Source organism: Neolamprologus brichardi, chromosome 23, assembly GCF_056152115.1.
Source record: "Neolamprologus brichardi isolate AB-2024 chromosome 23, ASM5615211v1, whole genome shotgun sequence".
Taxonomy (NCBI): domain Eukaryota; kingdom Metazoa; phylum Chordata; class Actinopteri; order Cichliformes; family Cichlidae; genus Neolamprologus; species Neolamprologus brichardi.
In genome coordinates, this window is record NC_142125.1 from 31,568,397 (window position 1) to 31,596,393 (window position 27,997).

A 27,997-nucleotide genomic window follows, 5' to 3' on the forward strand; every position below is an offset into this window, starting at 1 on the left:
TATTTGGAGCCACACATTTCCAGACAGCAGTCTTTTAATATTTAAGGTAAGGAATCAATGAGACACAAGTCTCACACAGTTAAAGTAATTTACAAAGAGTGTAAAACAAGGCAAGCAAAGCAAAAGAATAATTTCCCCCCCAAAAAAATCAATAAAGGTTTAGCAGAGGAGACTTTTACAACATAACAGTGATGTATACGGTTGTAGCTAAATCATTACTACATTACGACATCTCTGCTGGGTGTGGTCAAAGATGCGACCAGACACATATTTGGCCACAGAAATAGCTAGCAGGCGTACATAACAAGATTTAAATGTTCTCTAGCTGATACACAGAAATGCAGAGAATTTTTCACCCCAGCACAGTCAGTGATTTGTGCACCAGAAGCTTTGCTAGAAAAATAATAATGAACAGCCACGATTACAAGTATTTGCAGAACTCTAGCAAACTGTTTCTTACACCATCACATTGTTCATAACCAAATTGCACAATGTTCATTATAGCTATGGATGCTATGGATGCATGGGCATCCAACCAATGAACAGCAATAAATCTAATCACATCAAATCTAGGCTTAAAGATAAGATAATGTCCAAAACAAAGTCAGGGTTCAAAAACATTTTTTAAAGAAAAAAATAACCATCAGGTTTGGGAAACTGCAGGTATGTGCCAAGGTAACCAAACACTGTGTATGGATATGTTACATCTGTTTTTCTCACTGAATAATGGATAGGAGTTTTCATGTATGACTTATTTGGGTTCTTTTCATGTATAATTGTTAACAGGAATGTATTTTATTCCAATGATAATGTAACTAGTTACTTTAGGAAAGCTCTATTAGGAATACATCTAACAGAACAACCGAGCCCAGTTAAACTGAACTTGTGTGGTTTAAAACTGCTTTGTACCTTCTCTATACTAGTTAGGGGTTAGGGTTAGGTTTATTATGAAACAACACCTACTCAGGCAGGTGGCTCAGGAGTTAGAGCACGTCATCACTAGACAGGCAGTTCAATCCCTAAAAAAGTGCTTGTATGAATGTGTGTGTGAATGGTGTTTAAAGTACTTTGAGTAATCAAGTAAAAAAGCACCATATGAGAACCAGTCCATTTACCCATCTCCAGTCTTTATGCTACACAAACTACCATCTAGCTTCAGCTCCTTAGTTAATGAAGAGTCACAAGAGGTTTGCTGTTAGAATTATGAACAGCATTAAAGGAGGAAAATTCACTGGTTACTTCAAAGGAGAGAATTCGTGTTAGAGCCAGTATCTAGATACAAATTTAGGCATTTACTCCCAGAATTTACATAGACTGTTGTAAGTATACCTAAACTCTTTCACCACAGCAGGGCCATCATGGCTACTACATTATTACTGCTGCTAAATGGAAACCTGACACCAACATAGTGAACCTTGAACTATAGAGTAGCAGAAGACAACACTGTCAACTAAGCACAATAAAGAGTCAGTTGGAGTAGAGCCCCACCATCATCCCATCCTATAGTCAAGACTACTAAAAAGACATAAGCTCTGGATGATCCACCACACAGTCTGCTCCAGCCCCAGTTTTCAGCCCTGGACTCCTGGACATTTAGGATTCAGCTATTCTCTGGTTTGCATAGGCAGCAACCTGCCCAGTCAACCTTTCTGACCTGCTCCTTGTTCCCTCAATATCCCAACCCCTTTAAATTCTGAAATAAATATTAATCTTTCTATATAACTCTAGTTTCCTATCTGTTTGTGTTGTCAGCTAATCCTCTTAGCTATGGGTCATCAGATAGGAGAGTGGTTATTAAAATATGTAACCAATAAGCACTGCAAGGCAACCAAGTGTAGCACGATTGTAGAGCTCAGCATTTCAAAAAAAGGGGTAAATATAACCCCTGGAAGGTTTGTGGTATAAATGATCCTCATCATTTGTAATGATAATTGTTGTGTTGTTGTGTTAAAAATACCAAGGGAGTCCAATTTAAACCCACGGTGGTTCTACTGTTCTACGATCTAAGTGTACAAGTTAGCAACGTCCTGTTTACAAAAGTGGTAGAAGGCTTCCAGTTCTTAGGCACAACAGTCACGCTTCATTGGCCACAGACTTTCAGGACCTCTGTGCTGCCTGGAGGGGAAAAACGTTATTTTAATTCTATTTAACTTAAAAACAGAGTCCAAAGTTCTCTCTCCACCCTATCCACTTTTTTCAGCTCACCTGTCTAGCTGACTCCAGTAGAGATGCTGACTCAGCCTGGCCCGTCTGTTGCACCATCCTGTAGAGAGCACCTTCTTTGTTTTGCAGCAGGGTAAAGGGGTGGTCGAACTCCTGGATGGTCCCACTCTCCAGCACCTTAAAAATAGACAAATGTCCTCTTCACCAATAACGGTAAACTTACAGTCCTTTAAAAGCTAGCATGTGAAAACTATATATAGACTGACGCACTACACCGCAGTAAGAATGAACTCAAATTAGTTTGAAAATGGTGCTACATCTCAAAAACTGCTTTGGAAAATATATCTATAAATTGGGACAATCCTGATTGTAATCTTTACCAATATCAGTTATTTCATGGGCCCAGAACTTTAAATCCATTCACTGTGACTGATTCGTCTGTTATCCAGACATGTAACAGTCCTCTTTTTAACTGACAACCTGCTAAGGATGAGCCAAACAGGAACCTGGCCAGTGCATGATCGCTTTCACGATCATTAGGCATGGGTACTGATTGACAAAATGCATTTCCCATCCCTATGAAAACTGATTAACACACTGTCAGACTGAAAATGGACAGCTAAAGTTAAAATTTAAAGATCCTCAAGGTGTTCCTGAGAGATAATATGATTATAAAACATGGTTGATTGAAATTAAATTAAACTGCACTGAGACAGAAGAGATGACTCACAAGTATGCGGTCACTGTCTATAATGGTGTTGAGGCGATGCGCGATAGTGATCACTGTGCATTCTTCGAACTTGTCTCGTATGGTTTTCTGGATCAGCTCGTCTGTCCTGTACTCACAGCAACAACCAAAACACAGTAGAAACATATGGGAGAGGTGTGCTGAGAAAACTAGTGGATGTGTAATGACATTTCTGTCTATGCTTTATATGTGCTGAGAATGTGTTTGGAGGACCTCGGGTCCACGTTAGCTGTGGCTTCATCGATGATGAGGATGCGGTTCTTCCTCAGGATGGCTCTGGCTAGACACACCAGCTGCCTCTGACCCACACTGAAGTTGGAGCCCGACTCAGCCAAGACAGCCTCCAACTTTCCAGGGAGCTCCTCCACCACAGACTTCAGCTGTACCTGTGTTAATACGGAGAAACCATCAAGAGCTTTCTTTGGTTTATTCTTTAAAACAAGGTCCTTGATTAGAGTTTCTAAAACCAATCAAATGACATATACAGAGCATCCAAAAAGTATTGACAGTGCTTCACTTGCTTCACAGCCTTATTCCAAAATAGATTAATTTCATTTCTCATAAAGTGAAATAAAAACACTGGCGGCCGCAAGTGCTAAACCCCAGGATCCTAGCAGATGCACCTATGGTAAAAATTCTAGGTGTCTTCCTAGGAAACATGACCTCTGACCTTGATCTTGAGGTTGAGGTCACAGAGATTCAAATTCGTGGTTCAAACTATGATATGAATTTGAAAATCCTAGTTCTTGAATTTTTGCATTCGCAAACTTGGGTAAGACCGGCAAAGTGATGACAACACTCCCTCAGGCTTTTACAGTTGAGCCATAAAAAGTTAGCTTGAAATTCTCGCAAATTTAGAAAGTAGAAAACAAAAATACAACATGTATTTTTCAATGTACATAAGTATTCACAACCTTTGCTCAATACTTTGTTGAACCTTTGGCAGCAATTAGAGCCTCAAGTCTTTTGAAGTATGATGCTACGACCTTGGCGCACATATTTTTGTGCATTCTTCTATGCAGAAACTCTCAAGCTCCATCATGTTGAATGGGGAATGTTGGTACACAGCCATGTTCACATTTCTCCTGTAGCTCAGTGGGGTGGCTCTGGTATTGGCCATATGATGAGCGGTGCCTGGTTTCCTCCAGACACGAATCTTGGCATTCAGGCCAGACAGTTCAATCTTTGTTTCATCAGACCATAGAATTTTGTTTAATATGATCTGGAGCTCAATTTTGAGTATCACGGCAAAGCCTGTGAATACTTACGTACCTTATATTTTCATTTTTTTATTTAATTTTTTTTTATTTGTCTCCCTTAGAGATGGCGTGAGGAGTTCAGCCATCCAGGAGGGGCTCAGAGTAGAGCCACTGCTCCTCCACATCAAAAGGAGCCAGTTGAGGTGGTTCAGGCATCTGACATGGATGCCTCCTGGGCACCTCCTGGGTGAGGTGTTCCGGGCATGTCCACCGGGAGAAGGCCCCAGGGCAGACCCAGGACACGCTGGAGAGATTATATCTCTTGGCAGGCCTGGAAATGCCTTGGTCTTTCCCCAGGTAACCTGGAAGAGATGGCTGGGGAGAGGGAGGTCTGGGCTTCTCTGCTTTGGCTGCTGCCCTGTGACCTGGCCCCAGATGGATGGATGTATGGATGGATATTTTTAATAAATTTGCATGAATTTCAAACTTTTTTTTCACTTTCTTAATATGGGTGCAAGGGGTGAAAAGGAATTTAATGCAATTTAGAATTAATCTGAAAACCTGGAAGAAGTGAAGTGCTGTGAATAATTTGGTGCACTGCAATATTTACAATGCAATATGTATTATTAAAATAAAATCACTCAAAAGAAATCCAGCTTAAGTGTATATACTGTACCTACACAGTATACTTTCTGTCTAGCCAAAGAATTTATAACACAAAATGCCAGTTTGATCTTTAAAGACATAGTTAATTCATCCATATATTTTTCAAAGCATAGTTGAATCCCGGATATTTATTAGTACAAGGGTATATGTATATGATATATGTTATATGTATATAGATTAACAATAATTTAAGTAAATTTCTGCAACAAAGAGACCGGAGGGGAGGGCATGCTGTGAAACAATTGGAAGCTGTAACTAAAGTCCTGGATGTGATTACTAGCCTCTTCCAGAGCTTTCCACAGGTCTTCATCTCTATGCTGGTTAAAAGGGTCCAGGTTTGTCCTCACAGTGCCAGTAAACAGAACTGGGTCCTGGAAAACAAAGAAGAGAGAAGTGAGGCAGAATCAGATATACTTGATTTGAGCATAAATACAAGGTGTATTAATCAGTTTCATACTACACATTTTACATATAAAAATACGAAGAATTTTCATTTTTAATTTAATTTCATTTGCTTTCATTTTGTTTTTCTTGTTTTTAATTCCTCAGAAAATAAGACTTGAAGCCCCATTTTCTTTTACCACTGCTTGGCTTACAAACGAACAGATCCTTAGAGTCAAGGGTCACAGCGGAGTTTGTTTTATAACTTCAGCACTTTGCTACAAAGCTCTACATGCAGGTCCACACAAGTGTTACATTATAAAATCCTGCCAACAGGTGATGGTAACACGATATGATACACAGCAGTGCATGGGCAGAAGCAAAGAAGAACGTGGGTACTAAACACAAGTGCAAAATTATGTAGGCCTATGATTTAAGGTCTCTCTCATCAGGCAGGTGTTCTGTGCAGCCGCAATACATTTTCCTCATAAATTCCAGCTATGAAATGAAATATCAAAAAACAGAATAGGTGTCATCTGATGTTGTACCTGAGGAATGATGGACATCTTCTGGCGCAGGTCATGGAGGCCGATCTCAGAGGTCACAACACCGTCGATGTAGATCTTCCCCTGGGGCTCTGCCAGGCGGAACAGAGCCGAGACCAGAGAGCTTTTCCCCGCTCCTGTTCTACCCACAATACCGACCTGACCCAGAGGACACACAAAACATCAACAGCTGATCATCACCCAGACCCACCCACTATCTGTCTGCAAACAAATGTGTCACCTTCTCTTTGGCATGAAACGTGGCACTAATCTCTTTGAGGACCGGCGGTCCGTCTGTGTTGTAGAAGAAGTTCACTCGATCAAAGGTTATCATTCCTTGGCTCGGCCAATCAGAGGGAGGACGCTGCTGAGTTTCCCAGGGCCCTTCATTTTTTAGCTCAGTGTACTCCACCACCCTCTCCACTGATGTCATCTGAAAAAATCACAAGCTCCCTTCAGCAGGTCATAACAGCATGTCATGTGAATATCTGATAACAGAAGAAAAAAGCCTTAAATTTAAATGTCACTCTGTTTATACCATGTTCTCCACCTCGGCACTTTGTCTCACTGTCCACTGGAAGTTTCCCATCAGTGTCACAGCATAGGTAAGAACCAGGCCTACCTCTCCAGCCACCAGCCCTAATCAATTTAAGAAGGAAAAAAAAGACTACGTGAGTTTGTTCTTCTAAACCTATTTAAGAAAGTGTTGAATTGGCCAGTGTGCTGCCAGTTTAGCTTTTGTAGTATTGCAGTCAGTAACACATTGCCATCTTTGCATAATTTTTAGTCATATCATTTTGTAACTGCAAAAGTACAAGATTATTAGGCAAAGAAAGTGACACTAGTAAGAGACATGAAAGCAAAAGACATATATTCACTGAGACGGTTCTACCCTCATAATATTGGGAGTGATCTTGAATCTTACTTGAGCTTTACAGCGAGACGAGTAAAGAAAAACACTTTTACCCAGTGGATCATTTTTTCTGTTTTATTTAAAGTACAAAAGAGAAACTAAAACTGCATGCAGATACCAGATCTCAAATTACATGCATCATTTGCAAGGTCTCCAATCATCAGGAGTCTAAGGAGCTTGGAAAGAAAAGCGTCTGGACTTCTTTAAATTTCCTTGAAGATGTTTCACCTCTCATCCAAGAAGCTTCTTCAGTTCTAAGAGTAATTGCTGGAGAGTCCCAGATTTTAAGCCCTATCTGAGTGTTCACCCAAGAGGGACATGGACCCCCTATTGATCCTCTACCTAATCACACGAGCCAAGGTGTGAAAACGGGTGTTGGTCACAATCAACCAAGGTTTTGGGTGAACCCACTGTTAAGCCTAGCCCGACCCTAATCAGGAGCTTTAATTAACTAATTAATTTAAAAAAAGCAAAGCCAGTAACGTAACACCGTAAATAAGACAGGACTGAGACCTTGGTAAAAATCATGCGATGCCACACGATTGCTCTGAATCAAGATAGGAACAGAATTAATCAGTATGAGCTCACCCGAAACCCTGGCTGGTTGGGACCCACACCCATTTTCACACCTTGGCTCAGGCGATTAGAGGATCATCAGGGGGTCCTTTTGTCCCTCTGTGGGGGGATACTCCCACTAGGGTTATATCTGGGACTCTCCACCATTTGACCTTAGAACTGAAGAAGCTTCTCGGATGAGAGGTGAAACGTCTTCAAGCAACTTAAAGAAGTCCAGACGCTTTTCTTTGCAAGCTCCTTTGACAATCAGTATTTGAGATTATTGATGGAGAGTCAAACGAATGGACTGTTCTTAATTCTTTACCATCTCTGAGTAATATCAAGCCAAATGCTGTGAGGGTAATAAATATGAAGCAAATGCTGTCGAGGCGTAGTGCAAACCAGCGGGAGGTCATCAGGAACAAAAACCAGGCCTCTGAAACAAAAGAGCAGAAAAAAACCTTGAGACTGAGTTACTGAGATTTGAACTTGAGTCAACAATACTCCATCAGCATTTTACAGCTCAGGGGTACAAAACTGCAACGGCAGACGTATTTTTTGTATCTGGATTATTACAGGGCAAGTAATAGACCTGGTTTGTCGTTCAGTTTCTTATTTGTCTTCTTTTTGCTTCGTTGAGCAGATACATTGTAACCCTGACTGCAGTGGCCTGGGTTCAAGTCTTCACCATTTTGCTGCATGTCTTTCAAAAATGCACCATAGTAAAGTTGTCTCACAGAATCTTTGGACTTAACACTGAAAACTAATCAGTCACTTTGCAAATTCCAGTCAGCCTGGAAAGTGTAAATGTTTATTCTTAAAGAGTAAACCTGAGTGCAGGTCCTGATGGGCATCAAAGTCTTTCTTTAACTTCTCTTCTGATCTGGAAGCTCTGATTGTAGAAAGACCATTAAGGGAAGAGGACAGGTGTGAGAGAACTGGACTCCGAGCTGTAGGAAGGGCAAAATGAAAAGACAAGAACTACTTTTGCTGGCCCTTTCAGATTATTTTTCCCCCCAAAACAAATTATATAAATAATAAATCAACATACTTGTTGACTCAAGGCGTTTGATATCACGTGAGGTACGAAGGTACAAGCTCCTCAAATACAGAAAGATTAACAGGAGAGGCACAACAGGGATGAGGATGAGAGGAATAACTGAGGCTGCCACCGCGATAACGCCAACATTCTGTAAAAATAACTTAAAAAACACATCATATAATGAAAAATAATGAGAATACTGAAAGATCTTGTTAAGTCAAAATAAAGAAAACATGGACAAAAGTAATGAGTGCTACACCTTCTAATCATTTAAGTAATAGTGGCAACAGTCAGTTCATGAAATTTCTTCCCTCCTAGATATTCCACATTCAGCTTTAAGTGGAGCCATTTAGCAACCACAGCCACTCAAGCATGAAGTGGCAGAGTTACAGAGTGGGGTCACTCTGCTGAGGCACATAGCGCGTTTAAAAAACTACCAGTGCTCAAAAAGCATACAAAAACTCTATGCTGGAAGTCCCAAAAACGTGATTATGTTCATCTGGACGTAGCGTTTTGAGTGGGAGAAACCTCCGGCAGAACCAGGCTCAGGGAGGGGCGGGGCCATCTGCCGTGACCGGTTGGGGTGAGAGAAGGAAGACATGATAAAGACATGCTGTGGAAGAGAGCCAGAGATACCTCCCCAACCTTATAAACAGCACATTTGCACAATGACTGAAACCAGCCCACTGAATGAACAATGGGCTGTGGGGTCAGTTCCTTGATTGTTAATATGCAAATTGCCATGACCATTGATCAACAATTACTGATCAAAGCCCACTGATCATTGATCAAGGGCATGGGTAAAATTCACAGAGAGTTGGGGAATGGCTGCAATCACAGCATTGTAAGATGGTGAAAGATCTTAGGCTCCCTCCTCGATTCAGAGATGGTCTTTCCCTTTTTCACATAAATGGCCTCTTTGACTCCGCGCTCAAACCAGCGTTCCTCCCTATCCAGGATGTTACATCCTCATAAGCTTCTGCAGTCAGTCGAGACTGAAGAAGTCACTTGGATGAGTGATGAAACGTTTCTCCCACAAAATGCTATGTCAAGATGAACAGAATCATTTTTTTGGGATTTCCTTACCTGGATGATTGAGCATGTATGCTGGAAGGTTCATAGCATGGGTTTCTGTGGACAAGCAGCTCCTGTAAATGTAACATGGTGTAGGTGGCACAGTATTTTTGTCCATATATGAATATAATTTATGGTAGTCTTTACTTGATAGAAGTCCACAAAGGTGATAGGTAGCACGGAGTCCATTTGGCTGACGTCTTTGGAAAACCTGTTGAGTATTCTTCCTACAATGCAGACACAGTTTTAATTAACAGGACTATGTTGTCAAAGGGCAGAATGTCAACTTGAAAATATTCTGTGTTCTAAGTGGATGTGAGGCCTGCAGTTCAGACCTTAGGAGTTTCTGGCTAATGTGTGTGATTGCTTATTGAAAATGGTTTAAAAATTAAATTAAAAATTAAATTAAACCAAATCTGTGAGCAGAATGTGAGAAAGTGACAGCTTTAAAGTTATGTCCTAGATGTTTATGCATTCTATTACAGAGATCTCAACTAAAGTAAGCAGGCTAACATGTTAATACCAGCCTTAAAAGCTTTCAGTGTCTCCTCCGGTGTTATTGGATAGTTAGCAAGATTTAATTCTGCTGTTTGTCTTTTAAACATTGGGGATTAATACCTAAAATTTTTCTAGTGAAACATTGCCCCAATTGGTGACAGTTTTGATTTATTTTTGAATTAGAGTCTTACATTTTACACCTTTAAACAATCGACCATGGTTCAGGGGGTTGGGAAGCTCATCTTGTAACCGGAAGGTTGCCGGTTCGATCCGAAGCTCTGTTTGTCTTGGGTAAGACACTTCACCTACCGCCTACTGGTGATGGCCAGAGGGGCCGATGGCACGATATGACAGCCTCGCTTCTGTCAGTCTGCCCCAGGGCAGCTGTGGCTACAACTGTAGCTTGCCTCCACCAGTGTGTGAATGTGAGAGTGACTGAATAGTGGGATTGTAAAGCGCTTTGAGGGCCTCGAAAAGCGCTATATAAATACAATCCATTATTAACAAACACTAGGCAGATAAATATGTGACTGTTTCCTCTTAAAAATAAAAATAAATCCTGTGTAGGCCTCACCTATGGGGTTGACATCAAAGAAGCTAACAGGAGTGTGGAGCACAGCACTAAACATGCTGTTGTGCAGAGACTGAGCTGATCTCACCAGCCCGTGAAATATCACCAAACTCCTGGCAAAACCAAAGACCACAGCTGCTGCTGTCAAACCTAAAAGTAAACACAGCAGGACTATATTAAAAAAATAGTTTGGTATTTGATTTACAGCAGGATATTCTACCAAGTAATAACATAATGGACACTAAACACACATGGTAGTCAACAATAGTATGTGAAGATTTCAGTAAGAACTACAGGACTGAAAGGCTTACCTGAATAAATGCTGAGGTAAAAAGAGAGATTAAACTCTTGGTATGAACTAGTAACATTCATTCCACTTTTAAGGCTAACAGCAGTGACTCTGCTGTTTGTGCCGTTTGTAAAATCATCTCTTGCCCTGTCAGGTGAGAAGAAAATTAAACAAAGTGTGAAACATAAGAACATCACTTAAACAGTCTAATAAAATGTTCTGTAATTAAATGAACAGAAAAGTAAGCTACTGGCTCTACAGAACTGGACTAAAGTCCTGATCTACCACTAATTTCTTTATACTTTGCTAGGAAAATGGGACACATGTGTAGGGAGTTATTGAAAACATACATAGAAATATAGAACAGAAGGCAAAAATTGATTTTCTTTTTTTGCCTTCCCACTGTCCCCAATGCGCTTGCTGTTTTATCAAATCTCTTTGTAGGGCCTTTACATTACAATATATCTAAAAACGTTTTAGCTCATTGAAAACAAATGATAAAGAAATGAGGTGTGTCTCAAGACTTGCACAGTATTACACAGTACTAAAAGTGTGTTGAGTTCTCACCAGTATACCAACCACCAGTCCTGAAGGATATATGCCACCTATTGAAAAAAAACAAAAATAAGAAAAAAGGTTCAACTTGGTTTTGTTTCTTATGTTCACAATAAATAAAAACATAAAAAATCTCCATTCACTTGCTAATGGTACCATTAGAGGTCTGTGACTTACCTCAGCTAGAATACTGAGAAATACTATAACCATTAAAACCAGAAGGCTACAGCCTGCCGTGAAGTATGTAAAATAAATGTGACTGCTGACATTTCCTTCAGCTCGTGTCTCCTCTGCAATAGTTTGAATAGCTTCAACCTGCAAAACAAGAAATTATCCAGGCACATCGTTATACTTGAACATGGTTTTATTGTTTGTAATCTCAGAACAAAGCTGACACTTCATGATAGTGCATCTAAAATAATATTAATGAGAAATATATATATCATGAAAACCTGACCTCAACAGAACACCTTTAGGATGCATTACAGCGAGGACCCTGAGCTAGTCCTTCTTGTCCAATGTCAGTGTCTGACCTGATAAATGTGTTTCTGGATGAATGGTCAAATGAGCAAATACTTTTGACAGTATAGTTTTTTCTTATATTATATATATTTTTTCTTATATTCTTATAATATATTTATTACATGTAACATGAAATTTGACTAAAAGGAACTGTAGAGTAGGAAAAGGTGAGAATTCTTTCAAAGCTGTTGAAAGGGTTGTCAAGAATAGCTGATTGAGGAAATTGGGAGACCTCACATGTGGAAATGGACACATACAGATGTGCTGAAAGCTGCCATCAAAGCAATCTTCAGTAACAACTCTACAGTGCCAGCATGCTGATTACCTACACACCACATTACACTGATGCAGTAATTCAGTGTTAAGTGTACAAGTCAGTGTATATGTACCATCCATTACCATATCATGTACCATGAATGAAGACCACACAGCACCATATCAGCTCAATAAAGCACTTCACTCTCAGACTGCAGGCTTACTTGTTGTTGCTACAATATTTGGAAGGCAGAGCCTTCAGCTTTCAGGGCCCTCTCCGTAGAACCAGCTTGTTCCGATCAAATTGATCAAATGAATCAAATGAATGGCTTGTTATCAGGCCTTTGCCAAACTTGATGGCATGCTGAAGAGGTAATCAAACCATTTGATTCAGCTGTGTTGGAGTAGGGATGCATCTAAAAGCTGCAGGACACTAACTCTCGAGGACTGGGATTGGGCACCCCTGACTTAGAGTAAGTGAACTTCTCCAATAGCTACCTGAAGTTAGCATATCTTTTCTAGCCAAATGGCTATCAGGTAATATCTACAAATGTCACATATTAGAAGAAGTAATAAATGGACTTGTTTATATACCATGGTACCATATAGAAACTTTAAAGAAAAAGAGAAAGGACAATGCATGGGGAGTCTGTGAAAATTAATTACATTTTTTAAAAACAGAAGGTAAAACAACACTATTTTGTAAAAATAGCAATGTTCAATCTCTTTAGTAAATATACATACAGGAAGATGGTCAGTGTAGGTGCTTTCTGGTGGAAGGGGGCAGTTGAGGAAACAGTGTGAACTGTGAGAATCATTTGTCCACCGACTTTGTAAAGACAGTTTTTCTGGGTCAGCAAATTGAGACATTTGCTCCTGCTCCTCATCACGTCTCAGCAGGGACACCATATCGAGGCCAGAGGACTGCAGCTCACTGTAGGTTCCCTGGACCATGATTTGACCCTAAAGATGCAACAAAGGAAGTCAGTTACTGGACATCAAATCTAAGCTGTGTTCAAGTCCCAGCAGAAAACTGGGACATCTGGGCTTCCACTGTCCACTGTTCCATTGCCAAGGTTTTTCTGACCTGATGTCAGCCGAGAGCAGAAATGTCCAGGATTAGCAATTAAGCTAACAATAATGTTAGCCTGCTGTTTTCAGAAAATAGTAAGATTAACATCAAAGTTTTATTTCACATTAAATGGATTAGTTAACATATACCCAGGATGGTCCACAGTCCTGTACAACCATGGTATTGTGAGTGAAAGTGATGTTATGTTATGTTTATGCACAGAACGATTTTTGAAAGAGAAGATGATCAGATTTCTTAAACTGAACTTAAAAAATTCAGCATAAATGATCACAATGCATTTAGGTGTGGATGCACAGATTTGTAAAATGCTTTGAATTTGTTTCGATTTTAGAAATGGTTGAAATGTAACCATTTATACATATATAGGATTATGACTAACACTGATACAAGCGATAGCATTAAAACCACAGACAGATAAGATGAGTAGCAATTATATCCTTACAGCTGCCCAGTTTACAGCTCAACCAGCCCCAAACATTTCTTTTAAAAGCCAAAGCCCCAGCAGACAACCCACAGGACCCATAATGTCCAGGTGCATGAAACCACAAAACTGTCACAATCCTGGGTCTTCTGGCCCAATGTTGTGAGTATATATATATATATATATATATATATATATATATATATATATATATATATATATATATATATATATATATATGTTTATGTTTAAGTTTATTAGGTTCTCTAAGTTTCGTCTTTGCCTTTTGTCTTGTACCATTTTGCCAGCCTTAATAAACGGCTCATTTTTGCTACGCTCAAGTTTTGTCGATCTGCACTTGGGTCCACGTCCTCACTCCACACAGACGGCTTTGTAGCCATACTGTGACATAAACAGCCCAGGTTCATTACGGAATAGGTGAGAGCTGTTTTTGTGGTTTTAATGTCGCAGCTGATCGGGTTATTGTGACCATGTCAGGCCAAGTCTGACCAACTAGGCAGGATTCTGCTGTGGGAATGCTTTATTTATTCCAATGGCATGGATAAGAAGTAGGAGGCAAGCTTCCTTCAAGCAATTTCTTTTACAAGGATACAAACCTCCTTGAGGACCAGGATCTGGTCAACTTCCCTCAGATGTTGCAGCTGATGTGTGACCAGGATACGACACTTGTTGTTCAGAAAGCCACAGATACACCTGATCATAAGCACAGACAGGTGTACACATTTCATAAATAACAAGTGGAACTTTTCTCCTTTTAAAAATCTCATACAAATCCATACTGCATGACACAACGCAGCTGTGTAATGTGAGCTCAGTCCTCCAGATTAGTGATGGGTCGTTCGTGAACGAAATGGCTCTTAGAGCCGAATCTTTGAAGTGAACGACGCGAGCCGGCTCTTTATTGGGAGCCATGAGGTTTTTTTTTCCTTTCTCTCACCCTCTCTCTCGCCCTTTTTTCCGCTAAACTCCCCGCGGCCTGTACTTTGCGCTGGGCAGAGGGGGGAGGGGCATTAGTTACACTCGCAGTAGCACAGGAACAGAGAAAGAGAGCCAGGGGCAACAACGTCACATTAGAAAGGTATAGTAATCATCCACTAGTTTCAGTTGCAGATGATAAAGGATTCAGAAATCATGCAGGCCCATATGACAGAGAATGTGCATCTTCTTTTTGTTTTAATATTTTAATTTATATTTAATTGTGTTGTGGTTTGCAGTGTTTTGTGTTGTTTCACGTTAAATTTGTTTAAAAGGAAAAAGATGAAAATTTAAATAGTTAAAAGTTTAAAATGTAAATAGTTGTTTTTTGTATTATATGATTTATTTATTACATTTTATGTGGAGTGAATAAATAAAGTATATTTACGGTGGCCCTTAGAGACAAAGCATGTACAAACTCCAAAACGCGTAAAAACTCCAAAACACGTAAAAACTCAGAAGCACGTACAAAGTCAGAATCACGTACAAAAGACAACAGAAGTGCTCCAGGATGCTAGGGCGCGGTGTTGAGCTTTTGTTACCTAGTGGCTACACAAGCCAGGAAGTATCAACAACCGGATTTGGTGTGTGGTAGTAACAGGTAAATGAACTTTTTTTTTTTTTTTTAATTATTTGAATAAATATGAGTGCTTGTCTATGAATACACAAACAATACACACATGCTTTCAATTGTGTAATTTAAGTGATCTGGGTAGCTTTGTTTTGGAAGTTCAGTAAATGCTAGAAATGTGTTTTGGAGTGTGTACGTGCTTTGTCTCTAGGGGCCATATATAAACATATATAAATAAAACCACTTTTTTTTACATTAGTAATTCCTTTTCTGCATAATTTTATATTAGTGTTAATGATTAAATACTTAAAGCAAAAAAACAACCTGAAGAGCCGGTTCGGAGCCGAAAGAGCCGGCTCTTTTTAGTGAGCCGAGCCGAAAGAGCCGGATCTCTAAAAAGAGCCGGAAATCCCATCACTACTCCAGATCCAGATTCATTGTTTGTGTTCATTTAAAGTGATTACAATATTGGAACTATGATACATATATAGCTGACTTGTGTAGCATTTGAGTAAAAGAACATTTAAAGGTCAAATGGGATGTGTGGCAGAAAATATATTTCTACAGGGGGGGGAAAGATAGTCTGTGGCTGTAATAGAGCAGAAAAGGATCTGTGTGCATCAGAGAGAGGTAACGTGTTACTGTATTCCGATTACTTTTTTCAAGTAACAAGTAAAGTAAGGGATTATTATTGCAAAAAAGGTAATTAGATTACTGTTACTTTCCCGTAAGCACGCTGCGTTACTGCGTTACTAAAACCGTGATTTTTTTTTTGCGAGAATGTCTCATGACAGTGACGTAAGCGAGTGCAACGTTTGTGGCAACAGCTGTGTGCAGATCAACAATGATAATATAACGTGTGTGGAAGAGAGTATGAGCGTGCAGCGTTTAAAGCGTGGAAGTACTGACCTTACTTTAAGTTTGATTCTGTAAAAAGTGACAAAAACATTAGTGTCCGCTGCTCACTGCGTGGGAAGAAAACTTCTTTTTTACAGCAAAAAACCCCCCTAAACTTCCGAACATGCACCAAATACGCTGCCACGGGAATGTGAAACTCCCAGATTCTTCCACTGACCGCTACGACACACCTGCACCAGGGCAAGCCTCCGCCTGCCCCACTCCTGCTATACAGGTGAAAATAGAGCAACAGGACAGCTGAGTCTTTGATTTTATTTATTTTCTGCTGTGTTTTACGTGCATCTATTTGAAAAAAACTATTTTATTTTATGTGCTGGAATATACAGAAAATAGGTTTAAATGTTAAACAAATTTCTTCCAGTCAGAGAATGTTGCATATGATTTAACGTTTGCTTAAAACATGAAAACTAATAAAACAAGTTTTAAAAAGAGACTTTTTCATTTGATTACATTTTATATGATGGATTATGCTGAAAAAGTAGAATTTGGCTGAAAGATCTATTGCTTTATTACCTATTTAGGGTGCAAAATGTTTTAAAAAGTAACTAAGTAACTAATTACTTTTGAAAATAAGTAATCAGCAAAGCAATGGGATCACCTAACTGAGAGGCTTTAAAAGGGCTGCTAACAGTTAAATAATGCTTTTTGGAACTGCCAATCATGCAAAGCAACTCTTTTTTTCTTCTTTTTTTTTTGTGTCCCGTTTGGATCTTTAGCCATCAGAATTGTTGTCTTAAGGCCAAGAAAGATGCCAAGCGGATTTATTTTACCAAGTGGATCATCATGGCCTTCCCATATTGGTCCATTTGATTGACCTTTATTATAATTATGTATTTATTTTACAAACGGGACAGACATGACTGGGGGATAGGACAGGGAGAAAGAAAACCAGAGGGGAGAAGAGACGGTGAGAAAGGGGGAAGAAAGAAAGAAAAACAAACAAAACACATGCAAAGCAACTCTACTGGGGTCCTGAAATAAAAATCATGGCTCGATGTGAGCATAAATATCCCACTTCTAAGTTTATCAGAGATAGTATTGTTGGGTCTTTACTAGAGATGGACCGATCCGATATTACTATCGGTATCGGCCGATACTGACCTAAATTACTGGATCGGATATCGGAGAGTATGCATCACGGGATAGAACGGCTCTGGTGTGCGAGACCTTTCGGTGGTCTGGTTGAGTATTTGTAGCCTCGCTACCAAACCAGCATTTCATCTCCGAGGAAGTTATCCCAGAGAGAAGTAAAGCAAGTGTGTAAGTTCACCTCTGAATGTTTGTAAAGCATTCCAGCGTTAAGCTTAACAACCGATATATGGAGCAACTGCCTCTTCTCTCTCCCTCCTGCTGCTACTTTAATCATGAAACTGATTAATGATCAGCTGATCGGCTTTTCTGTCGCGAGTCCGTCTCTCTTGTTTGTTTATCGCCCACTTCGCACCAGAAAGAGGAAACCAGCAGCTGAACAACAGCAGCACGTTTAAGCTTGATAATCTGTTGTTAGAATTTATTTCATATTACTTTCAATACCAGGATCTTTTTCTACAGCTGACGGCTGGTAACTGTGCAGGGGCGGATCTAGCAAAGTTTAGCCAGGGGGGCCGATAGGGCATGAACAGGGAAAAGGGGGCACAAAGACATACTTTTCTTTCTTATTCTCATTTAAAATGTCGAGCTTTTAATAAATAATTATCTGAATCTCACACCCAAAGTTTGATGTAAAATGTATAGAAGTCCATTACTGTATATAGTAACTATTAAGTCTAATATACCCTCGTAAGCTAGTACTTTTTCCTTTGGGAAGATACCATCTGTGCAGTCTGCAATTCTGTTGAAGAAAGATGTTGAATCTATTTAATTATTCTTGAAAAATAATTTATTTCTGTGCATTTTTCCCCCTGCATCAAATTAAATTTGATTACGTAGATTAAGCATCATGAGGTCGGGCGTGGTTCCCTATTTTTTTTTTTTTTTTTTTTTTGCTGGGAGTTTGCAACCCTATTAGTTAGGTTGCTTACTCTTTAAAATACAAGAATAGGGAGGATGGAGTAGGTTTAAGTTTATGTTGCTGAACTATGAAATATTTTGGGTGCTGTGTATTTTTTGCATACAGGTATAACAGAATAGCTTTAGTGTTTTGGTTTTTTTTAAACTTGAGTTTGAACTTATACAAAATGCAGCAAGATATTAAAAAAAACGTTTTATTGATTAAAAAACACACTATATCGGATTCATATCGGTATCGGCCGATATTCAAATTTATGATATCGGTATTGGTAACGGACATAAAAACGTGGTATCATGCCATCTCTAGTCTTTACTTTACAGTATAAAGTGCCATGAAATGGCCGGTGTTGAATTGAAAACCCAAATTCTGTCACCTAAATCTAACCTTGCGGTTAATAATTCCCTTAGTTTCTATAAAACAGAGATAAGTAGCATGTAGAATATACTATACATAATGTATATGGATACATATGGGTATCTTTTCAGGACACAGAGAATTGTGAGCAGTCATTACTTGTCGAAAAGATGTTTTCCAACTTCTGCATCCACAGCACTCAAAGGGTCATCCAGGAGGTAGATGTCTGCATCCTCATACACAGCCCTGTAAAAATAAGTGCTTTGATTATGCCATATGAAGTAGAACAACTATAACAACAGCAGTGTGCATACCTGGAGGGTTAAAAAATTGCCTGAACATGTAAGTTTTTACTGCCTCTACCGAATTCAAATCTGTTGTACTAAAAATGGAACCTCTCTCCTGTGCATAACAATGACGTAACTGCTGTGACTGTCCTCGTACCTCGCCAGGTTTAAACGAGCTTTCTGTCCCCCACTGAGTGTGGCTCCTCTGTCTCCAATCAGTGTCAGGTCTCCATCTGGGAACATCTCCAGGTCCTGCACAAAATGTAGGTGTAACACAAATAAATGTGAATGCCAAAAGTAGGGGAACATTTTTGTCATTTAATAAATATTGGCAGTTTGGTTTTGTTCTTCAGAATATTAGCAAAATAGGCTATCCTGTACTATAAGCAAAGATGCAGATTCCAGGACAAGTATTAATGATCAAAACGCAGACTAAGAGGAAAAGGAAAAGGAAAAGGAAAAGCCTGAGAATAACTAACAAAGAAACTATGAATACAAAACATAAAATCAGAATGAAAACACAGAAAATTGCAGCGAGTGTGAGTCCAAAGCTGAAAACGCTGGGTACAAAACCCACAATCATGATAGAAGAAGCTTGATTTGTGGACCTGCATCTGCTTCTCTGTAAAGTTCAGGTCCATGAAATCCAAAAGCTTCTCAGTAGTAGTTCAGGCTTTAGAAGCTTTTCAGTCATAGTTTTTCAAATAGTATTTCATGAACACAACATTCAGCTTTGATTGAACACATTAGCTCACCTTCTTCAGAGCACAGGCTCTAAGGACCCGCTCATATTTCTTGGGGTTAAGTTCTCTCCCAAAAAGGATGTTGCTGCGAATGGTTCCAGGGAACACCCACGGTTGCTGGGATGCGTAGGTTAACTGACCTTTGACCTTCAGTGTGCCTGTGTCATGAGGAAGCTCTCCCAGGATTGCACTCAGCAGGGATGACTGAGGAAAACATGGATGTCATGCATGTAAGCTGGGTAAATTGCATTTTTTTTGTTTTTGTCAGTGACAAATACATGCAGACCCCTGCAATGGTTCGGCACTTTGTTTCCGAGTTGCTATGGTGCAATGGCCCAGACAAATTCTGGACCTCAACACAATTGAAACACCTTGGCAGAACCATAAAAGAGCTGTGTATAAACATATGCCTCTAAACCTGAATAAACTGAATAATGACTGATAAAGTAAGTCATAAAGATCAGATTATGTCTAGCTACTTTTGCTAAAGGTAAATCTACAAGGTACTGAATCATGGGCCACATATTTCATAGGACTCAACAAAAAACAAAAAAACAACAAAAAAAACCAAAGCAAAAAACCTCCACTCTTTTACAAATCAAATCAAATCAAGTACACTGCTAAAAGAAAGAATTAAAGGATTTTTTTTAAATAAATGTATAGCATCTAGTCAGTTAAACCTTTGGGATATTGATGTGATCAGTCAAATAGCAGAGGGGGTTGTTAGTCGATACCTGGACCCTACAGAGATTGCACAGGTAGTCCATCTCCCACATGGTAAAACGGTAAATGAGATTCCAGGAGACAAGCAAGTGTTCTAGGAAAACTGGGCAAGGCTGTAGAAGGCCCTTAACCCATCATCAGGACTGGGATCTGCTCCGTTTTACAAGGAGAAACTGGATGAGCACTGCCAAAACCCTACAAAATGACAATAATGGCGCCAGAGAGCCCAGTGCCCTCTGGTAAGCCCTGTGCTCACCACCCAGCACCATGGAACCCAACTAACGTTTGCCATAGAATACCAGAATTGGTAGGTCCTCCACTTGCGCGCTGTCGTTTTCAAAGATGAAAGGAGGCTTATCCTGAGCACATGTGACAGAACTGAAAGGGTCTGGAGAAGTCGTGGAAAAACGTATGTTGTGTAACATCATTCAGGGTTGGTGGTGAGTCACTGGCATATTGATAGAGGGATGCACAAACCTCTACAGGCTAGGCAACGGCACCCTGACTTTCATTAGATATTGTGATAAAGTCCTTGAACTTTATCAGACCATATGCTTGTGGGTCCTGGATTCTTCCTGGTGCACAGCAATGTCCAACCTCATGTGGTGAGAGTATGCAGGCAGTTCTTGAAGGACGAAGGAACTAATACCACTGACTGGCACCCACACTCACCTGACCTAAATCAATAGAACACCTCTGGGACATTACGTTTCAGTTCATCCAATGTTGCCAGGTTGCACTACCTAACATATTACTCAGTGCACATCAGTAATGATGATTTGTTTTCCCATTGAGATCTGATATGTTATTAAAGTGGTTATTTGTTGAGCAGTGTATAAGAATCCGGTAATAAACCGTTAGGTTAAAGACTCCTATAATCTTAGGGTGGATGCTAAGATAGATTACACAAGTTTACTGACCTTTCCGGCCCCCACTGGTCCGATTACAGTCAGAAGTTGATGTGACTTTGCTGTGATGGAAACATTCTGAAGAGATGGTGCATCCAAACTCTACACAAAGACAAAAATGGCAGCAAGTACTACATCAAACTATAAAGTTTGCAGGAACAGTCATTGTTCTACAACAATATGTTACACCGCTACGAAATATATTACACTATTTACCTTATCCCAGTAGCAGGTCAGTTTCTCGATCTCAATAGAGTTTTCCCCCTTTTCCGCCAAAGGCAACATAATGTTTTTTCTCTCAATCTCTTCCAGTAGGAGAAAATTCTGGGAAAATGATATACATGGTTTTACACCAGCTTTGGAAATTGCTTGTCTATCTTGGACATGACTACTGGATTGCCAACTTTTCCTACAGTTTATGACAGAAATTAATTACCTTAATCCTGCGAATGCTCACCACAGTCTCTGACAACTTCTCAATGGCCAGAGGAAAGAACAGGGTCAGGGTGACCTTAATTGTACCATACAGGGACATGGTGACAAACACCTGGCTGGCAGTCATAGTGTTCCCCAAAAGAGTGTAGACCGTGAAGGTAACAAAGATTATGAGCTTGCTGCTGGCAAAGAAGGAAGCCATGTTGAGTCCTCGTAAGTAGGAGCTCTTTAATATCCGACTGATTTCTTTCCTACAAACATAAGAGAACATATGTAGATGGATTACATAGTTGAAGCAAAGTTTTAAGTTTAAATTTGGCAGGATGTTGAGCAACATCTGTTTCACTTTGATATGTCTATGGCAGTAATTATATATTTAATTTTTAATTTATGAAGGAAAAAGGGAAAAAAAGTCAGAGTGTAGCTTTTTGTGAATTCCCATGTTTTCCCTGTGCCTGCATAAGTTCTGCCTAAGTACTCTTGGTTATCCAATACAGCAGGATCCAAACCTCCTACTGAGTTTAGGGGTCACTCTTGATATGAGTTTCAGCAGGAGGACAACAGTACCAATTAAGAACACCCCATAAAATAAAGTAGTAATATAAACTTTTTCACAAATTGAAGAAAAGACAAGCAAACATAAAATGTAAACATGTTGCAAAAGGAGGATTTATGTAAGAGTTGTAGCATTTGCACCTATGTGAAAAATGTGGAAATCCTAAGTGATTTTCAGAAAAGTTGACCTCTGACCTTGGGGTTAAGGTCAGCGGGATTTGAACTTATCTGAGATTTCTAGTAGGTGCATCGTTGGTCTGAATTTGAAAATCCTATATCGCCTCATTCTGGAGTTCATTCACAAACTTGGTATTGTCATCCTTGTGTTTTGATGACAATACCCCGTGAGCCTGTCAGAGCTGAGGGCTAAATCAGTTGATGATGGAGAGGGGTACCAAAAAAAGGATAATATATGCAATAGTATTCTGCTGGTTCAGAAAATGATTCCTGTCAAAACAATACCAGTTTGTTCTCATCCTTACTTTCTAACTTCAGTCACCAGGGCTGAGAACCGTTTCTCCCAGACATACATCTTGATTATCCTTATGCCAGACACCACTTCATTCATGATACGGATTCTGCTGTCAGTAAGGACTGCTGTTTGGCTCCTGCCAAAAAACAACAACAAAAAACCCCACAACATGTCATTGAGTCCGCTAGTTTTCCTAATGATACGTTATAAATAACATATTAGTGCATGAGAAAATAGACACAGTCATTGAACATTGTTAAACAGGTCCTGTCATGGTCCTGGGTTTGGACTCGGGTTTCAGAGTTTGGAACTTGTTTTAAAATGTTTTTAGATTTATAGGGAACGTTTAGTTCTTAGTTCAAATCTTTTTAGTTCAAGTTTCTATTTCTGTTGGTTGGGTTGTTCTTCATTGTTTGTTTCCCTGTGTCTTGTTTCCCTGGCGTTTCCTGTCTGATTTCTACATTAGCTCCGGTCTTGCAAAATATTTGCATGGCTTCAGTATCAGCTTTAACATTCCCTGGTTATCTAGGTGGACATAAAAAAAACTAAAGTTAAAAATGGGAGTCCTACAGAGGAGTTTATGTGTGGGTTTGTATGCATCAAATGTGTCTAATGCCAAAGCAACCAGGTTTAGGATTCCTATGACTGCAGTAAAATTCCCTCCATCCATCACTTACTCATTTGACCCAAAGAAAAAATTAACATAGGACAATCCTTAAGGCTACAATGAAGGTCATTACTAATACAGACTGATTATACAGAACCTTAAACACACTTCGATCAGTTAATAGAGCTCATACTCTTTAGAGAGCTCATATAAATCTACATTCTTCATGAAATGCAACGACTCAACAAAAAGTAGTTTTTGTCACAGTGGTGTGATGATCAGCTGTGCACTTAGCATGCGGAGGTTAAAAACTCAAAATATATCAGTAGGTTGTGATCTGGAAAATGATGTGGAATGATATGATATGGAAATTTCTATTCGTTTTTCCATATGATGGAACACGCCCGCAGTATTTCAGAAATAATTATGAGTAGTGGAAACAAATGTATCCCAGGAAAGAAAAACACCAGAAGGGAACTCAGTGTACCGGGATGGAATGAAGGTTTTGGTAAATCAGTAAGAGACAGGAATCTGGCTGCAGAACACCGAGGAGAGAGAAATACAGTACAAAAGGCTAAAAGCCCAAAAAAAAAAAAAAAAAAGTTACACAGAGAGTATTTTGGGAAATTTGTTGAGAGTTGAGATGTCAGTGGGGGAAATCTTTTGACTCAGTCGTCTGTGCCAATCTTTCTAGAATTGAAACCGAGTTAGGAAGAACTCTGCAGAAGTTCTGTAAAATAATGTGCCCACAGTAAGAAAACAAGAGAAACAGAAGGTTTTCTGTGTATTAACAAACACTTCCTGCTTTATAATTACAGGAGAGTCTGGACAATGAGCTGCCAGAACATTTTGTGTAATTTCAAACATTTCTTACAATTGAATTTGTGCGAACATGTCTTTCATTTACTACAGCAACATTTCTTTAGAAAAGAAAAATCACAGCGCCACTCGTCCAGCCTGCTTAAGATCAAAGTAAGTTGTATGTGGCCCTCAAAGTAAAATGAGTTTGACCTCCTTGGTTTACGAAGTACCAGAGGAGGGCAGCAATGCACCTTTGTGTCTAAAATCCAAGAAGAAGTCTGGCAGTCTGCCTGTTTAACCACCTTTGTGTGTCTCAGTTCGGGTTTTGGAATTTCCTGGATTAGTCTTTTTTGTGTGTGGATATTTTGGAGCTTGTGAACATCGGGCTTCTACTTTAATAAAAAGGTCTGTTTTACATTTGCCCAATTTGCCCATGAGTCCTGCAGTCGGGTCTTGTTTCTTGCTGGACATTGAGAGGTCTATAGATTGAAAGATCCCTGTACTTCTCCAGTTATCCTTTACCTGAAGATGCCGAAGAGTTTTCCAAACCAGGTCTGTATCGGCATCATAACTGCAATTGTTGCAACACCTGCCAGGCACGAGGGGCCGATCTCATACCAAAGGAAAATGATGATCACCACTGCTTGCAGAGGTCCCGCCCACAAGTAGTGCAGTCTGAGTGTAATCTGTAGAGGTCATTATAAATGACATTTTGAAAAGTGTGTGACATTTGGAAGTGGCGGTCACAACTTGGATAAAACTGTCAGTCACCATAAAGAGCCTGTAATGTAAGCAAACATAGATGCCCAAGATTTGGAGAAATGTGCTCCATATGGTCAACAAATTTTAGGAATACTTAAGGTGTCTCAATAAAGTGTTGGGTAACTACATGCCGATAGAACAGCTTTAAGATGCTTGTGATTCTCGTGTGACTGCAATCACCCTCACATGTTAATCAGTCGTGTCAGGCTTTAAGCTATCCCAAAAAGGATTCCTTTGTGGCATTAACAAAATAGCCGCAGAGACTTGCTTTTAATGCCTGACTGCAGTTAACCAGGGTGGATGAGCGTGTTTCATTTGTGGAAGTACAGATGTTTTATTCAAATGCCTGCCTAATATTTTTTGAAAACAACTTCCTGTGAATTAGACAAAAGCAAACAAATTGTCCTACCCATACAAAAAATGCCTATATACATCCTTATGACAGCTATCAGTTGAAGGTTTGCTATCAGTCAATCTCATTGGTTAGAAGTTATTGTGAGGTCTTGTATTAGCTCAAAATCAGTCATCTTGTGATGCCAGCGTCTGAACAGGGACTCGCCAGACCTTATGGATCCTGGAAGTGGACAGAAATGTTTCGTCATACAATAAATGTGATCTCTCTGGACAACTTTGTATTGATTTGCTTTATATTGACACTTCCAGACCTCTTCCCTGCCCTATATATAACATCAAGCAGAAGGTCAAGAGTTCAGATTTTTCATCTTTATCATTCTCCTGTGGCAAGTTAGTGTAGTAACTTTTAAATAATATCTAAAAAAAAAAACTGCATTTACCACAAATACCCATCTACTTAAATACCTAATGAAAAAAGGTTTCAAAAGGGTAAATCCAGGTTAACCCTCTGTCCTTCTGTTGTCTCGGTTACAATTCTCCAAATGTAGTTTCGAGTTGGTTCTTTTCTTGACCCTTACAAATTTAGGTCATCTGTTGCCTTACCTCATCAAAATGATTAACATCATTTGAAAGTAGGTTCACTATTTGACCGGTGGTTGTTCGTCCGATGGATTCAGTGCTGAGACCGAGAGCCTGATGAGAACAATTTTACTTAACAGCTTGAAAGATTTACAAAATTATTCTTAGAGTTGTGAGCTCAAAAATCTGCATCTCTTGTGCAAATTTTCTGAATCTTCACTGACCTTCCTGTAGATCATGTGACACATAGCCACTCTAATCCTCATGCCTGTTCTTTGGACATGATAGTAGTAGAGATGCTGGAGGATAGTCAGTCCAAACGTGGAGATGGACATCGCAGCAGCGTAAACATACGCCATGCAAAGACTCCTCTGATCATCTGGGTGATAATTCTCAAAGAAAAGGATTATTTTTCCCAGAAGAAGTGGCTGGATCACTTTGATTGCCTCCTTTACAACAAAGACAATAAATACATAATGGAATATGCAAACAAGCTTCGCTCTATCCATTACTAGTATTGGATGTGGTAAATTGGTTCAAATATCTGCTAGTAATACAATAATACAGTAAAATTACAGTATTCCTTTTTATTTTAGCTCATCTGAAATAATATGGCCAGAAACACTGGTGCCAATTGTAAATATTCACAACATACCAGAAAAAATTCAAATAGGCCGACTAATGCGTAGGACTTTCCATAGCACTTTATAAGAACCCTGGAGAGCTGCGGCTTCCGTAGTTCCTTTGAAGCCTTTTTTACTTCCTCGTTCCAACATCTGCAAATCAAATGAATTTATTAGTTGAGCCCCGGATCTATAACAACATTTCCAAAAAAGTTACAATGCTGTGTAAAATATAAATAAAATCAGGATTTAATCATTCTTAAATCTCATCCATATTTTATTCAGGTAGATAACCTGTTACATGTTAAAACAGAGGTGCTTTACTATTTTTATGTATTTATCAACACATCTCACGAAGTTGGGAAGGGCAAGAAAAGGCTGCAAAGGTAAGAGGCACTAAAAAGAAACAACTGGAGGACTTTAAGGCTAATTAGGTTAATTGGCAGCAGATCAGTAACACAATTAACAGACCCTTGAAAGCACTTGATATTACAAGCAGTGGCAGGTTGACAGAATGGCAATCCACACTACAAAAAAATAAAACATTAACTTGAAACAAACAGACATGTTTCTTAACCAGCACCACTTCTGGTTTTGTCACATTAGCCTTTTGCTGAAGTACCTCTGCAGCTCCTCTCCCAGGGTTTCAGACCGATCCTCCGGAAGGACACTGTACATGTCACTTCTCTCGAGCCTGTGTTTTTGGCCAAGCTGCAACAGGGGGTTTAACCAACTGAAACAGAAAAAAACAAAACATTTCCATCTGGCAGAGAGAAATACAAATCACTGTGGTTTATAAAAGACATATCTAAGCTAACTGTGAATGTCTGAACTACTTGTGATTAATGAGTTATTTGGAGAAACAGTGTTTCTAGTGATGGGCTTGGGTCCAATAAAAAGAAATGGCTGATTAAACTATGTGCAATAAAGAACGTGTTTTAACTTCTATTTGCATGAAAGCTTTTCAAAAATACTTGAGTGCCTCAGACTTTGTGAGAGCATCAGTTTGCACATTGGGACTGGACCAAGACGTACATCGGAATGCCTGTAGGGATATATCACGTGATGTCCTATATGTAACTGACACATATTTGTTATGTACAATATATACAAGCCCCTATGCGAAGGGGAAACCTATATTCAGTCACCTATGGAATATGGACAGTTTACATTTGACATTCATAGAACGAGTGACTTACACTCTCCCTGTAGATATAACGGGCCTTTTTTAAAAGCCCACTTTAAAAAGATCAAAAGATCCGCAAGCCCTTTAAGTTCTAACCTATTTGATTTCTCAGTTACTTGTTACCTGAGTCTTCTAGTCGTTACTGAGTACACAAAAATAAAAATAAAAATTCCCTCTTCGCTCCTAAATTCATCTCTATGATATATTTTATTCCCATTTCACTGAACGCTTTAAGTGCTGCCACTCAGTGCTGAATAATTTGCAGAAACTTTCTTCTTCTTTCTTTTGACTGATATACTAACAACATGCTGAGGAATCCAATATCTTCATTAATGCACTTACCACAAAAAGACCCTTGAAAAAAAGCTGGCAGTGGCCAAAGGATTGCGTCTGCTGTCCGCCTTTGTAGTCTCCATGATATTAGATGGGTGCTCTGAGGCTGCTGTCTGTACCCATCTGTACACCGTGTTCACGCAGGGACGACTTCAATCACTAAATGTATAGTTGGCTTGCATCATGTAAAGCCAAGACTGCTGAAGCTGTTCTTTGTTTCACTAAACTGTCTCCACCTGTTCCTAGGTGTAAATGCACAACAAGAGGCGGAGTGTTTAACTAAAGTAGA

At 39.4% G+C, this 27,997-nt stretch overlaps 1 protein-coding gene across 1 annotated transcript; it reads right to left on the reverse strand.

Moving 5' to 3' along the window:
- Positions 1 to 11: 11 nt before the first annotated feature.
- On the reverse strand, positions 12 to 27,791 carry LOC102775772 (ATP-binding cassette sub-family C member 4-like). The gene is made up of 31 exons (XM_087836384.1): positions 27,718 to 27,791; positions 26,812 to 26,922; positions 26,222 to 26,342; positions 25,791 to 26,015; positions 25,591 to 25,680; positions 24,394 to 24,557; positions 22,474 to 22,599; positions 21,438 to 21,687; positions 21,218 to 21,325; positions 21,014 to 21,103; positions 19,383 to 19,574; positions 18,785 to 18,879; positions 18,500 to 18,586; positions 14,108 to 14,204; positions 12,721 to 12,939; positions 11,377 to 11,514; positions 11,212 to 11,249; positions 10,667 to 10,791; positions 10,359 to 10,505; positions 9,434 to 9,513; positions 8,222 to 8,372; positions 8,001 to 8,120; positions 7,496 to 7,606; positions 6,241 to 6,341; positions 5,944 to 6,135; positions 5,706 to 5,861; positions 5,058 to 5,147; positions 3,125 to 3,297; positions 2,894 to 2,999; positions 2,206 to 2,340; positions 12 to 2,115 (listed from the first exon to the last, which is right to left on the reverse strand). Exons 1-31 carry the CDS (start codon positions 27,789 to 27,791, stop codon positions 2,098 to 2,100), a joined length of 3,930 nt encoding a protein of 1,309 aa, XP_087692510.1. The 3' UTR covers positions 12 to 2,097.
- Positions 27,792 to 27,997: the final 206 nt, after the last annotated feature.